Source organism: Talpa occidentalis, unplaced genomic scaffold (genome assembly GCF_014898055.3).
Source record: "Talpa occidentalis isolate TD23 unplaced genomic scaffold, MPIMG_talOcc4v2.1 talOcc4.10, whole genome shotgun sequence".
Taxonomy (NCBI): Eukaryota; Metazoa; Chordata; class Mammalia; order Eulipotyphla; family Talpidae; genus Talpa; species Talpa occidentalis.
Window position 1 is genome coordinate 11,451,612 of NW_023600993.1, and position 13,101 is coordinate 11,464,712.

The 13,101-nt window shown below is 48.6% G+C and overlaps 2 protein-coding genes across 8 annotated transcripts in view; both read right to left on the minus strand.

Moving 5' to 3' along the window:
- Positions 1–1,521: 1,521 nt before the first annotated feature.
- NUDT16 (nudix hydrolase 16) lies at positions 1,522–4,962 on the minus strand. Its single transcript, XM_037524436.2, has 3 exons — positions 4,825–4,962; positions 4,475–4,744; positions 1,522–3,770 (listed from the first exon to the last, which is right to left on the minus strand). The coding sequence occupies exons 1-3, from the start codon at positions 4,960–4,962 to the stop codon at positions 3,600–3,602; spliced, it is 579 nt and encodes a 192-aa protein (XP_037380333.1). The 3' UTR covers positions 1,522–3,599.
- Positions 4,963–7,551: 2,589 nt separating this feature from the next.
- NEK11 (NIMA related kinase 11) overlaps positions 7,552–13,101 on the minus strand; it is a 155,241-nt gene continuing 149,691 nt past the window's right edge. For 5 of the 7 annotated variants that reach the window (XM_037524455.2, XM_054689189.1, XM_054689226.1 and 2 more), the window contains one exon: positions 7,552–11,897. In XM_037524455.2, the coding sequence (XP_037380352.1) occupies positions 11,624–11,897 (274 nt within the window). In that variant the 3' untranslated portion in view covers positions 7,552–11,623. The remainder of the gene's footprint in view (positions 11,898–13,101) is intronic. The other 2 variants (XR_008549589.1, XM_054689264.1) reach the window with 2 other exon arrangements.

A 13,101-nucleotide genomic window follows, 5' to 3' on the forward strand; every position in this document is an offset into this window, starting at 1 on the left:
GAGCCTGCTGGCGCCCAGAGCTGATGAACACAGTTTAGCCACTGTTGATCTGCCGCCCCCCTCAGCTCCCTGGACTGGTGGGCAGAAGCCTGGGGGGTTATCACCGTTCACAGGAGCCGTGGGTGGAGGCACAAAGGTTAATGGAAACCTCTGCTGCCTGCCCTGGGGTTTGCCCCCTTCTCTCGCCCTAAACCCACAGGGGTGGGAGGACCTCAGAGCTTCCTCCAAACACTACCTGCCCTGGGTAGGCTGAAACAAGAACTCGAGTTCCAGGCAAAATAGTTGTCTGCGGAGAGGCAACCAATGGAACAACGAAAAGCAAAGTGTAACGTAATTCAAACCCCTGAGACACCCGAAGGCGGTTCAGCTACATGGTCAGATCTTGGATGGATTCAGGACCCAGCCAGCCAGGACTATGGGCTGTGGCCACAAACAGACCTGAGTTCAATTCAGGCTTTGCTGCTTAGTTCTGTGACTACAGGAAAATCACAGAACCTCGCCAAGCCTGCTCCTTATCTGCAGCATAGGACTCCTTCAACAAGGTGACTGCAGAGTAAATACAATGATTTAGATGACACACCTGGTACGTAGTCACAGTCAATTTGTCCATCTAGGTGACAGAGTTTCAATGCACTTGGAGATTCTTAGGCAAGAGAGTTTTACTTTGTCAGTTGTAAAAGGCTTGATGACACATGGCTTCCAGGAAGACAAGGTGCATGCTAAATGTTCCGGCCAAGTAGGGCCTGTGAAATAAACTTGCAAGACTACACCAGCCCATTAATTTGAGTCCTAACCATATTACCAATTTTATAGTCACTTAAGCAAATAAATGTTTCAAAACTCCCTCTGGAGAACAGCCTAATTTGTAAGTGATTTTTCAAAAACTGGCCATTTGAGATCTTGTGGCTGAGGTTTGAATATTCAGCTTTGACTTGGAGTAGAGTGGCTATGCCAGGGAGAAAACTTGAAGATGTTGTGTCTGCCCAAGCATTCTATTTTTATTAAAAAGATTTATTTATGTATACAAGAACTGGGGTACAGGCCAGAGGTGCAGGGGGGTGAGAAGATTCACCAGAGACAGAGTGGGGAGCAGAACAGGTGGAGTGACTGAAATACACTGCTGAGGGGAGCAGCGAGCGAGACAGGAGAGGTCTGCTGCGCCATGTGGGTCAGCTCCCTGGCCAGCTGGGGATTCGAATTCCTGCTGCAGAGACTGTGGATAGCTTCAGAGTGCTGTGCTTAACCCCTTGCACCACCAGAGAGGCCCTGCCCAAGCATTCTAAACAAAAGAAGCTAAGACAATAGAAACCATAGCATAGAAACAACAAAATCCATTCTGTCTCTCTCTGAATACAGGGCACAAGTGGGAAAGTCACTAAGGAGAGCTAACGGCTTCACATAAATCCTTCAATTCCGGGCAATTGTTTGAAATCAGGCAGAACAACACAAGTTTTACCTGCGTTCCCTTTACACTTTGGTTGACAAAAGTCATCATGTACCTAATTCACAGGTAATGTTCTGCCTTCCGTGGCCCCAATTTTGTGGCTGTGGACATTGTAGTTTGCTTCCTTTCCTCATTGGTGAGCAGCCTTGACATTTCAATAGAATTGATCTTCACTTAATGCTATTCCCCTTGGCAGTGGACTCAGTGTAAGTCTCCTGGGTCTCAATCAGCTAGCTGGTGGTCTTCTGACCAAATGGACTGGGCAGAGCTGAGTCGATCATAGCAAAGCTAAGGACTCTTCCCTTAGACACAAATAAGGGTAACCAGCTGTGAGATGGAGTGAGAGAATAAAACTAAACCTTTGGATGACATATTCCTGAAATCCACCTATTTCTGAGATTTCCAGGTAGATGAGCTAAGAAAGTTTAAATTGGATCTTCTGGCATTTTCGAGCCAAAACTTCATAAATAATACATGTCCATCAGTAAACAGAAATGTATTTACATTTCCAAAATTATATTTGACTTCCCACATTTCTTAACATGGGATTCAGGCCACAGTTCCCTGTAACGGCTCACATAATTAAGGTAGACAATCTTACTCAAGCAAAATGATTCTGTGTCACATCTGAAATAGAACCAGAATCCTGAATTTGCAACTTTGGACACAAGAACTGCACATTCTGCCAGTCTCTATGAATGACAGTTAAGTTGCAAAGCTCAGAAAGTGATGCAAAACCAGAATTAGATCTGACACCCACCTGGTCGGGCCAACATCCATGAGGCCATCAGACAGGTAATCACCTCAACATTCACTAGCCAATGACTGTGTCAGCAGGGACTCTGGGTACAGCAGCAGCTTCTATGTGGTCAACCTCAAAACTTTCTCATTTGTCAGCAAGAAATAGCAACAGGTTTAAGGACATTTGGAATAGGTTTAAACCCGACCAGGTGGGTGTCAGATCTAATTCTGGTTTTGCATCACTTGCCCTTTTCTACCTGTCCATCTTGTTTGGTTTTACATAACTAGTAAGTAGTATTTACTTAAAAATGTCCTGAAATAAAACCATGCCACAGCTTCCCTTTTTTTTAGTAAGAAATTCAATCAGAAACACTGAGGTCCTCAAATCTCAATCCAAATAAATATGAAGACAGGGACAGTTAAATGATTCTCATAGTTTTAGAAGACCTATTCTTAGAAAGCCCAGAAAGTTCTAGCTGGGAATGCCAAGATGGCAGATTTCAGGTTTAACAGGAAGGTTTTTAGCTGTATTAAATGATAATTGAAAATTCTATCATTCATCCAATTCATCCATCTTACATTAGGATGTAAGAGAAGAACACTTGCTAAAAATAATTTAGACCATAGTGTAATGACAATTAGCTATAATACATAAACTTGCAACCGTGACCTGCCCACACTACTAGCATAGGACAAACTGTAACAAGCTGTCACACTGGCAGACCTGAAGCAATGATTTGGGAATTTAATCCCCTTAAAATGATATTATGAAATTCAAGCAATAGGACCTCAACTCAACGATGTTATCTTTAAAAGTTCCACACAGTCAATACATACTTAGTCTGATGTGGGCACTCTTCAAAAATCATGGATATTCTGTTTTTTAAGGGACATAAAGCGTCAACTACAGAAACAGATAGATGAGGACCTGGGAAGTGTCTCTAGGGGCCACCAAAACCTTATCATATAGTAGTCAGTAAGGCTGGTCTTGAGCTCCAAGCCTCAATATATCTATCAGGTGAGTTCGTCTATGCTGGGCCCGCCACCTGATGAGCAGGAAGCATGATGTCACCATGGTAAGAACTCGCCGGGATGCCTCCAAACAGCTTTGTCAGCATGCGTGGTTAAACTGTATCATAGGGATTAAGAATTAAAACCTGTTTGATGGACAGAGTGAGGGAGAGTGTTCCCTTACATTACTAGGAAGCCAAAGAGGGGCTCTTTGAGATAATTTATCCAATCCGCTCATTCATTTTACAGATGAATGTAATTCAAACAAACATTTATTGAGCACATACTATGGAACAGTCATTGTGCTAAGTAACAATAGATACAGGGCTTGCCCTGGACATTCCCCAGAGAAGGGGGACTGAGATCCAGCAAGACGAAGGAAAGGGCCCCTGGAGGGCTGCCTCTAGTGAGGAGCAGAGAGCTTAAGGCTGTCAGATTCCACCAGGCCCAAGTCCTGGAGGGCCTCCAGCAGCTGCTCCCGTGCAGTTCCAATAAAGGAATTCTCCAAGAAGGCGGGCAGGCCTCCCACACCGTCCTTCAGGGTATACAGGGGCACCCGCACCAGGCCCATCACCTGTGAAAGAAGGAGACACTCATAACTGAGGTTGATCACATGCCCGTTGGATCTTTCTAGATCCCAGGCCTCATACCTTAGTGGAGCCGGGTGAGCCTAGCTCTCTGCAGACAAAAGACTGAAGTCAGGTTATCCAGCTCCATGAAACGTCATCCTTCCCACATCACCCAACCTTCAGTGGCCCCTGCCTCCAGGACGCATGCTTGGCCCTACACCATAATCTCAAAACGTGGTCCCCACCCCTGCCAGAGAGGCATCACTGAGGCATTTGTCAAAAATGCATATTCTCAGGTCCTTCTCTTGACCCCACTGAATCAACAATATTGGCAGTGGGGCCCGTAATGGCTGTTTAAATAAGCTCCCCAGATTCTGATACTTGCCAGTTTGAAAACTATCTCCACGAGCGATGGGTTCCCCCGCTTCCCCTGGCGAAGGTGCTGGGTTTCCACACAGGTGGGGGCGGGGGGGGGGCGGGGGTACAGCCCGGGTGCAGTGCCTGGCCACCGCCCGCGGGGAGCAGAGTTCTGTACAGCTGCGGAGGCCGGTAAAAGGGGGAGGGGAGAAACCTCCGCAGGGAGCCCAGGCTGGACACTCAGCCACCCCGATGAACCACGTGCAAAACCCCATCCACGCCAGGAAATTCGGGGCAGGGAGAGCACCGGGGTGGGGAGATGGGGCGGGGCGGGGCTCCGGGCGGACCGCACCTCCAGCCCGTGGTCCGGGGCGCGCGGCGCGCCCCTCTCCACGGCGGCCAGCTGCTCCAGCGTCAGGCGCCGGGCGTAGAAGTGGGCCACGACGCGCGGCGCGGGCCCGGCGTGCGAGCTGCGGTAGTCGGCGCGCTCCAGGCGCAGGCCGGCCGCGCCCTCGCCCAGCTCCTCGCGCAGCTCGCGGTTCAGCCCGTCCTCCAGGCTGCCTCGCTGCAGGTCCACGAAGCCGCCGGGGAAGCCCAGGCGCCCGTCGAAGCGCATCTGCATCTGCGGGGAAAGGAAGCGGGGGTTGCCGGGGGCCCCGGGGAGGGCGCGGGGCGCGGAGCCGCGCGGCGCCCCCTCCTCACCAGCACGGCGTAGCGCAGCGGGAAGCGGCCGAAGAGCTTGCCCGGGTCGGGGGCGTAGAGCAGCGCGTGGCACGCGTGCCGCCAGCCGGGGCCCAGGGCCAGGGCCTCGGGCAGCGCCAGCCTGCGCGCCCCGGCCATGGCGCCGCGCTCGCCGCCCGCCCGGCCCGGCCGCGGCGCTCAGGGAACGCCGGGCCCCATCCCCGCCGCGCCCGGGCGGCCAATGGGAGCGGGGCCTGCGGGCGGCCGCGGCCGGGGCGTGGGGCGCGCCCGCCGGTTGGGCCGCGGGGCCGGGCGGGGCGGGGCGCGCGCGGGGAGGCGCCGGGCTGGGGCTGGGCCCGGGCGCGTGGGGCTGCGCGGGCGGGTCGGGGGAGCCGGGGCCGCGGCGGATGGGTGGCCTGCGCGGGCGCTCCTGGAAGACGAGCCGGAGGAACCGCTCGGGGCGCGCGGGGAGCTCCGTCCGGCGCGCTCTGGCCGGGGCGCGAAGCCGGGGCGGGAGGCCCGCGGGCCCGGAGAGGCTGCCCGGCCCGGGTCGGCGCGGCCTGGCGGGCTCGCCCGCGCTAGGAGGGGGCGCCTGTCCGAGGTGGAGCTCGGAAGCGAGGCGCGCAGTGAGCTTGCTGGCCCGAGACCGGGGGGATGGTGAGCTGCGGGTAAGACAGGACAGGTGGGATTTGCGGGGAGAAAGGCGCAGCCAGCCGGGAAAGAGCTGTGGGTGAAGCACCCCTTTAGGCACCGGCAGGCGAGAGACGTGGGTCCGCGGTGGAAGACGTGGCCCGGCTTTCTGGACTTCACCTTTGAAGTCAGACTCACTCAGACCTTTGAGCTGTGCTGGAAGGGGAAGAATAGCTCCCCCCTCCCCCCTCCCGAAAGTAGGGGCTACTCGGGGCTTGATATTGAGGAGCCAGGATGCAGGCACCCCCAGCCCAGGCCCCGCCTGCTTCCACCTTTCTCGGCCGGCCCTGCGCTCTGTACAGTGGCCTTGGCGCCGAGCCAGACTTTATGCAGTGTTTCCTCAATTCAAAAAAGAAAGAAAACCCTGGATAAATATAGGACTACCTTGTTAAAAGCACAATAAAAAAATGCTAATTCCAGGATCTAGGTCAATTAAATCAGACTCTCTGGCGGTGATCTGGGGCCTGGGGGGTTTTAAAATGTCTTTTGGGTAACTCTAGTAAGCAACCAAGGTTGAGAGCAGAGCCCTGACTCTTACCCCCAACACTCCGAAGATGCCTTGGTTTCTCTTCTAGACCAGCTGCCTTGAAGGATTTAAGGTCAAATATGGCTTTTTCAGAACTCTGGGCTATGGTATTTTGCTTTCCTGCTTTCTTTCGACTATTTCTAATCTATAAAATCAAGGCAATAGCACAAGAAATAAGGACTTTGAAGACCAGAGCTTTTTGGGAAGAATGAATATGAAGCCTTCAAGATAACCCCCCACCTCTGGTCTTGCTGTCACTTTCCAAACAGGAGATCTGAGCCTCTGCTCCTCCCTGGCTCCACCACCCTAAGCAGATGGCCCAGGAGTCAAGTCTGGAGATAGATCACTCAGCAATGTGTGCACCTGACCAGCTACCAGTTCCTCAAGGCACTCAAAATAACAAGGAAAAGAATTAAGCATTTATCCTATCATTTTTATACAGGTTCTGCCTCCAGGTTACCAAATAGTAGATGACAGGAAGTTTCTGTTTGGATGGTTCCAGTTAATCAAAGAAGAAAGGAGGAGACAATCAAAATTTCATGATTTTCTAAACTTTAAAGAACAAATAGACCCCAGGAAATGACATCAATGGCTGCTAATGTCACTGAAAGAAAACCTGTTGTTATGTGCCTCATGACGGCAGAACACGCCGCCTCCTATGACTTATGCTTGCCAAGAAACTGAACATGCGTCTGGATCTAACTACCAGTTTATAAGAAATACAAAAGATTACTATTCTTAAATATCAAGAAGGAGCTAGAATGATTCATGTGGATGATTCTAGTGGATGAAGGTTGGAGACATCATTCTGAATTGGTGTTTAGAATAATTTAGATGCAGGCGGTTCCATACAGCAATGTTTATAGATTGGTGTGCCTGTCAGGGTTAGTGAGCATGCCTGTCCCCTCGCCCCATCAGCTGAGAGGCAGGTCGCAGAAGAACTGACACCTGGGGAGCAACAAGCGCACCTGGTGCTCAGATGTTGGTCTCCAATACCATTTTCCAATAAAAGGAGCCAAGACGTCTAGAGGGAATGGCTGATTCAGGCACAAAAGCGAAAATACAGATGATAAAAACATGAGCCTGGAGCATGTTGCCAAAAAATCACTTTCCATGAGAAGGAAAAGACCCTGTCTTGATGCAAGTATGTTAAAGGGACAGAGACACAGGGGCCAACCGAAAGAGCTCAAAATGGCCAAAGTTGAAACAATTTAAGCAACCAAGCAGAACTGGATTAGAATGTAAAGTATAAAATCACTCCTGTGTCCATGCAGACATACAGAGTAAGTAAATGGGGAAGAGACAGCTGTACGCAGAAGAATCGTAAAGCATTTCTGTAGCTACTGGGCCCTGGAGGAGGTGGGTGACGACTAGGGATGTCCTCCCAGGCCAGGCAGTATGGAAAGGTGTATGCGGAGCTGTGGGGACCAACTTTGTAGCTTTGCGAGAAACCTGACCAGCAGTACCTCAGCCAGGTGATGAAGGGCAACAGGTACAGTCATAGTCACCGTGGGTTGCACCCTTGATAGGGCGTGATGAATATGGCTGCATTTGTGTTCTTCCTCCCAAAAGACACGCCCTGGGAAGCAGCTAAGGGACATTCTACAGATCACTCACCTGCACGCCTCAGATCTTAGGGTCATGAAATAGGAGGATGGTCTGAGAAACTCGCAACAAAGAGGGCCCTACGGCTTCGTGACGACGAGGTGTAGCATGGTCGACCAGACAGTGTCCTGGATAGGAAAAGGATATTAGGTAAAAAGGAAGGAAATCTGAATAAAGTGCAGACTTTAATAATAAATATCAATATTAGTCCCTTATTGTAACAAATACAGATGATAATGTACTTCCACAATTTTTCTACAAATCTTAAACTTCTAAAAAATAGTTTATTTTTGAAAAATCAGGAGGGCCGATCCAGACATTAGGGGACAAATCACCTTATTTTTTTCAATAAATAAATTACAAATAGAAGAGATGGAGTTGGAATCTGTAGATAAGAGATTAGGGAGACATCTGTTGAATCACTGGACTGTCTTTGGATCCTAATTTAAAGAAATAAACTTTGAGAGATGGTAGGAAATGTAAACACCGGACATTTAATATAGGAATTGTAATTTTTTAAGTGTGAAAATGTACCGTGAATTATTTTTTTAGAGTCTTTATCTTTTTGAGATAGCTGCTGAAATATTTATGAATGCTATAAGAATAGCCCAGCAAGGGGGGAGTGCGTGGGAGTATAAATAAAATAAGATTGACCACAAACTGATCATTTTTGAAACTGCACGATGGCTCCATTAAGGACTTAGTCTATTATTCTCTTTACTTTTATATAGTTTGATGTTTTCCATACTAAAAAAAAAAAAAAAGTTAAAAATAAAAAGATGTCTGACTTCACATGAAGCTGAAAGTAAAGGTTATAATTTACATTTGAATGAAACTTTGCATTTCACAAAACCCTTTCATAGGCTGAATCCCTTTTGGTCCAGGAGAGGGAGAGAGAAGTCAGTCTGGTGAGACTAGAGGCAGAAAGAAGACTGACCAAGAGCCACCATCTGTCAGGTAGTTTTTAAATCATTCCACTTAACTCTCAAAAAATCTCCAGGGTATTTCAAATACAGAGTCGTGGTTGAGAGCCACTGAATCTGAAGACTACACAGTGTGGGGGTGGGGAGGAGGGGCCACCAGCCAGAGCAGCCAGGGTGGGGTGTGTCCTCAAGGACCCCCAGCAAGGGCTAGAAGCTGTTGTCATTATTCTCTTAGCTCCTCACACCCCTGAAGTCACACCCCGGAGCCCAAAAGGCAATGGTATTCCAAGAAGCCAGAGAAAATAGCCACCACTGTGTTGTCTGGACCCCATTAGGTGCATCCATTTCACTCTAAAGACAGAACTTCTCAGACACCTCCAGCTTCATGCCTGCATACCCCACAGGCACACAACCCCAACATGCTCAGAATGAACTCAGTAACCTCCTCCTCCCCCCATACCCCCATTTGCACCTCATCGTACATCCCCAGCTCCGTTTGGCCTATCAACTGCCTGCCCAGCCACCAGGCTGGAAACCGAGGCATCACCCTCTGACGACCCACCGATCCAGTTCTCGGTCCTCTGTTCCTTCTTATCATCTCTACTCTTTATGGCCTACCAGGTGACAGTCATGTCTGCACATTTTCTCACCTGCACGGCACTGCCTACCTGCTTGTGCGGCCTCCAGTCTCATCCTCCTCAACCTGCCCTCCCTCTGGTGCCACGATACAGCTCAGCTAGGCCCAGTTCACACCTTTTTTGGGGCTGCCCCGCGACAGGGCATGGTAGAGCAAACTCAGCCGGTAAGACCCGAACTTTGCCTTCTGTCTACCGATCTGCTGCAGAAATGTGCAATACAACAAAGTAAGAGTTTATTATCTCACAGAGTCTGTGGGTCAGGAATTAGGAATGGCTTAGCTGGATGGTTCTGGTTCAGGGTTTTCTGAGAAGGTGGTTTTACCTGAAATAACCTTTTTGTTTGCTAAATACCTCATCTCACCTCTGTCCTTAACTATCCTTGCAGACCTCGATGGGATGCTGCCTGATTCATGAATCATTTAATAAAGCCAATTAGATCTTTAAATTTGTGAATTTTGTTTTTGAAAGCATTATTATTATTAAACTTATTTGGGACTCTGATCTGTCTTGTGCTTGTTTGATTATTTCCCAGGCTAGAAGAACCCAGAGGGGTATGGGATGATTTCTTTTGCACCCTGGCAACCACAACTTTCAGACCTGGGCAGGAAAATAAGACCGAGCGAGAAGAGGACTTGTCCTAGATGCACAGTGAATGGTGACAATGAGTCTAAAATCCAAGTCGTTTGGCATCAAGTTCAAATTTCTTTTTTCCTTCTACAAGTTGTGGCTATCAGTCTGTCTGTGTCGCTCCCTAGTCCTAGTCTCTTCTGACACACTAGTTAGCTGTCCTATCATCTTAAAAGAAGACTGGGGTATGCTTTTCCTCGTTTCCCCCCACCCCACAACTACCATTCAGTTTGTCAGCCTCCTTTATCCTGAGCCCACTGTGATGCTGGAGTCTTTTATAATATAATAGACGTACAACTTTTACTCCAGTCTCAGCCCCAAATACATTAAATAATTAATTTCCATCACTTTGCTTTGTGTTCCTTATCTCTGCATCACCCAAAATAGCTGGTGGCATTTCCTCTGCATAAATAGAAGACAGAAAGGTCAATTGGCATTCGTGAAATATATATATTTTTTACAAAGCAGCAACTTAGCAGGGTCCCTTTGCTTCCTTATACCTGTGACTGTTTCATAACAAACAATTTCCCATTTCTTTAATTCCTCTGCCAATTGCCACTCACTGACTTGCAGTTTGGTTAGTGATAAAAACTCACACTGGACTGGCCCAAATTTAAGACAGAGTGTGGCTGAGGGAGAAAGCATTTTTCCAGGGAAATTGTGGACAGGTATTTCCTTCTCACATCTTAAATCCCGTGCTCCCACCCCCACGCCCAGGTAAGCATGATGAAGTTTCCTTTACAAGGCCTGAGGCCTGGAGCCATGATCCAAAGTGGCATTTCTTTCCAGCTTTCCATTCTCTTATGCCCGAAATGGTCAAACAGCACCAACCCCAGGCAGATGGCCTATTTCAGGCTGCACTTGTCTTCCCACTGCTTGGCACCAAAATGTGCCACATTGGCGCTGGGGTCACTCTTCAGTTGAAAGCATTAAAGGAAACAGCAGATGCAGGAAGACCTCTGGCCTCCTTTTTCTACCTAAAAGCACAAGTTCCTATGAGAACAGCGCCTTCCCTGGCCCAGGGAAAGGAGATCATTCTTATCACTGCAGACAGGATTGATGTTGAGATAGATCCGTACAAATAAATCTACTAAAATCACCCTGATCTTTCATTAGTTTCCCCAATATATTTCCTAGTCACTGTCCCCAAAGTTACCCCCCTGAGGACCTCAAATCCCTTTCCTTTGTCTTGTCATTTTTACACAAATCTGTCACCCTCCTGTCAAAGTGGTGTGTACGCGCTCGGGCCTGTTATCGTTTCTTTGGGGTTTTCACTTCTTTCTAGAAAGCCCCAGGTCATTTTATTAAGAATAGAGTCTTCAATATTCCATCGATGAATTTGGGGGATCCATCACAGAAGGGAATCACTTTTTGGCTCTGGAAACCAGGTCTTGCTTATTGATCATGGAAGAGCAAAGGAACCAAAACCAGAGGACCTGAGCAAGTGTGCCTGACTCCTGGGCAGCTACTGGCATGTCCGAGGTCCATTGACCCCCAGGAGCAGGCTGGCCACAGCACAGTGGCCCAAGGTGGACAGGCACTGCATCCATCCACATGGAGATGGCAGAGAGCAGCCGGCTTCTTGTGGCCAAGCGTGGCCCGATGCTGGGGTGCTTCCCAGGAGGCCCAGCTTGATCCACGAGCTTAGCTCATGGCACAGCCGGGACAGCACTCACTGCCCAGGCCTCCGGGCCTAGCAGGCACGTCTCCTGTGCTCCAACACAGCCTCCCTTTTGACAAGCAACCGAAAGGAAGGAAGACGGTGGTTCCAGCTAAGCGCCCTTCCCCACGACAGGGCCCAGCTTATGTGTTCAATGGTTTTTCACAGAAACTTCCCCTTGAACCGGTTTGGTTTTGATAGCTGCAGTGTGATGGCTCTGAAAGGGGGGCCCTTCGCCCACAGTGATCAGCAACTGCTCCTCAAAGTAGAGGAGCTGGTCCACTTCGAAGCAGTCGCTGGCACGGGGCACCACTTTTTCCAGAGACTCGCGGATCTCTGCTTCGCTGGCGTTCTGCCGCCTTGCTCTCTTGAGGTAATTATAGACCTCCTCAAAGACGCCTGCACCCAGCTTCTGCACAGCTGATCTGCAAGAAAATGTATTTTTAAATTGTTAATCACACAAATGCCATTGTAACCCTGAGATTTTAAAAAAAGTTGGAGGGGGAAAAAAGATGGGCCATCTCCACCTTGGCCGTTCAACAATATTCATCAAATACTTCTAATTTATCGTTCTATTTTCATTTTTTTCACCTGTTGGGTTTCTTTTTTCCTGCACACCCTCACCAGCACTTGTTGTGTCTGGTCTTTTTGATGTGGGCCATTTCCATAGGTGTGAGGAGGCATCTGGCTGTGGTGCAGATTTGCATTTCCCTGACACATGACGATGGGCATTTTGTCTTCTGCCTGTTGGTCCTTTGTAGGTCTTGCCTGGAGAAGTGTCTATTTAGCTCTTCCAGACACCTTTTGAATGGCTTATTTACTTTCCGTTTGTTGAATCGTATGAGTTCTTTATACATCTTGGAACTAGCCCCTTGTCAGATGTCTAATGTGGCAGTGAGTGGCTGAACCCAGAACTAGTGATAGAGGTTCTGACCTGGTGACAGTTCTACCTTTACCTAAGACGCTACTTCAATATCTTCTCTTTCAGAACTTGAAAACAAGAAAATGCCACAAGAAAGCCAGAGGCACAGCAGGAGTTAAATAAATTCTGGCGAAATAATCATGAAAATCTAGCTTAGCAGAAAGCATTAAGAGAACACATAGGTTATTCTCCAGGCATAGTTTAAGGGAACCTAGAAAATGATTTTATAGACTATAAGAAATCCCTGCACATCAAATATGTATGAGTCACTGCAGGAATAGAATGGTGCAATGCATTTTCCCATTAATACTGCTGTCTCAGTGATCATTTGGTGCTAACAAGCACAAGGAATTTTTATTAACGATGGATTTTATGTTCCTTCCTGCAACATCGAGTCTTTTGAGTGGTTGTCTCTGAATCTCATAGCACATTTTTGGGCCTCAGTGGGCTCCCTTCAGGCCAAGCCTATTTGGTTGGGCATTTGCCCATGAGGGAATGAATAATTTTTGGAGTTTTATTGGGAAGCTGATATTTGAAATTCTTTTCACTCTCTCTTTCCACACACATATACACACCAATTCTATTAAAAATCTTTCACACGGAGTGTTTGCCTTTGTACAGCTGATGGCTGGACCCCTTCTAAAGCATGCATCCCTCAACAGTTTGGGGGGCCCTGTGTACCACCTGGCCTGGGTCACCATCCCACC

What these genes read in the sequence shown, in the direction of transcription:
- NUDT16 (XM_037524436.2), bottom strand. Translation starts at nt 4,962, where the DNA reads ATGGCCGGGGCGCGCAGGCTGGCGCTGCCCGAGGCCCTGGCCCTGGGC. An exon ending in CGCTGCGCTACGCCGTGCTG is followed by an intron (nt 4,745 to 4,824) that starts GTGAGGAGGGGG and finishes CTTTCCCCGCAG; the next exon opens with ATGCAGATGCGCTTCGACGG. An exon ending in CCCCGGACCACGGGCTGGAG is followed by an intron (nt 3,771 to 4,474) that starts GTGCGGTCCGCC and finishes CTTCTTTCACAG; the next exon opens with GTGATGGGCCTGGTGCGGGT.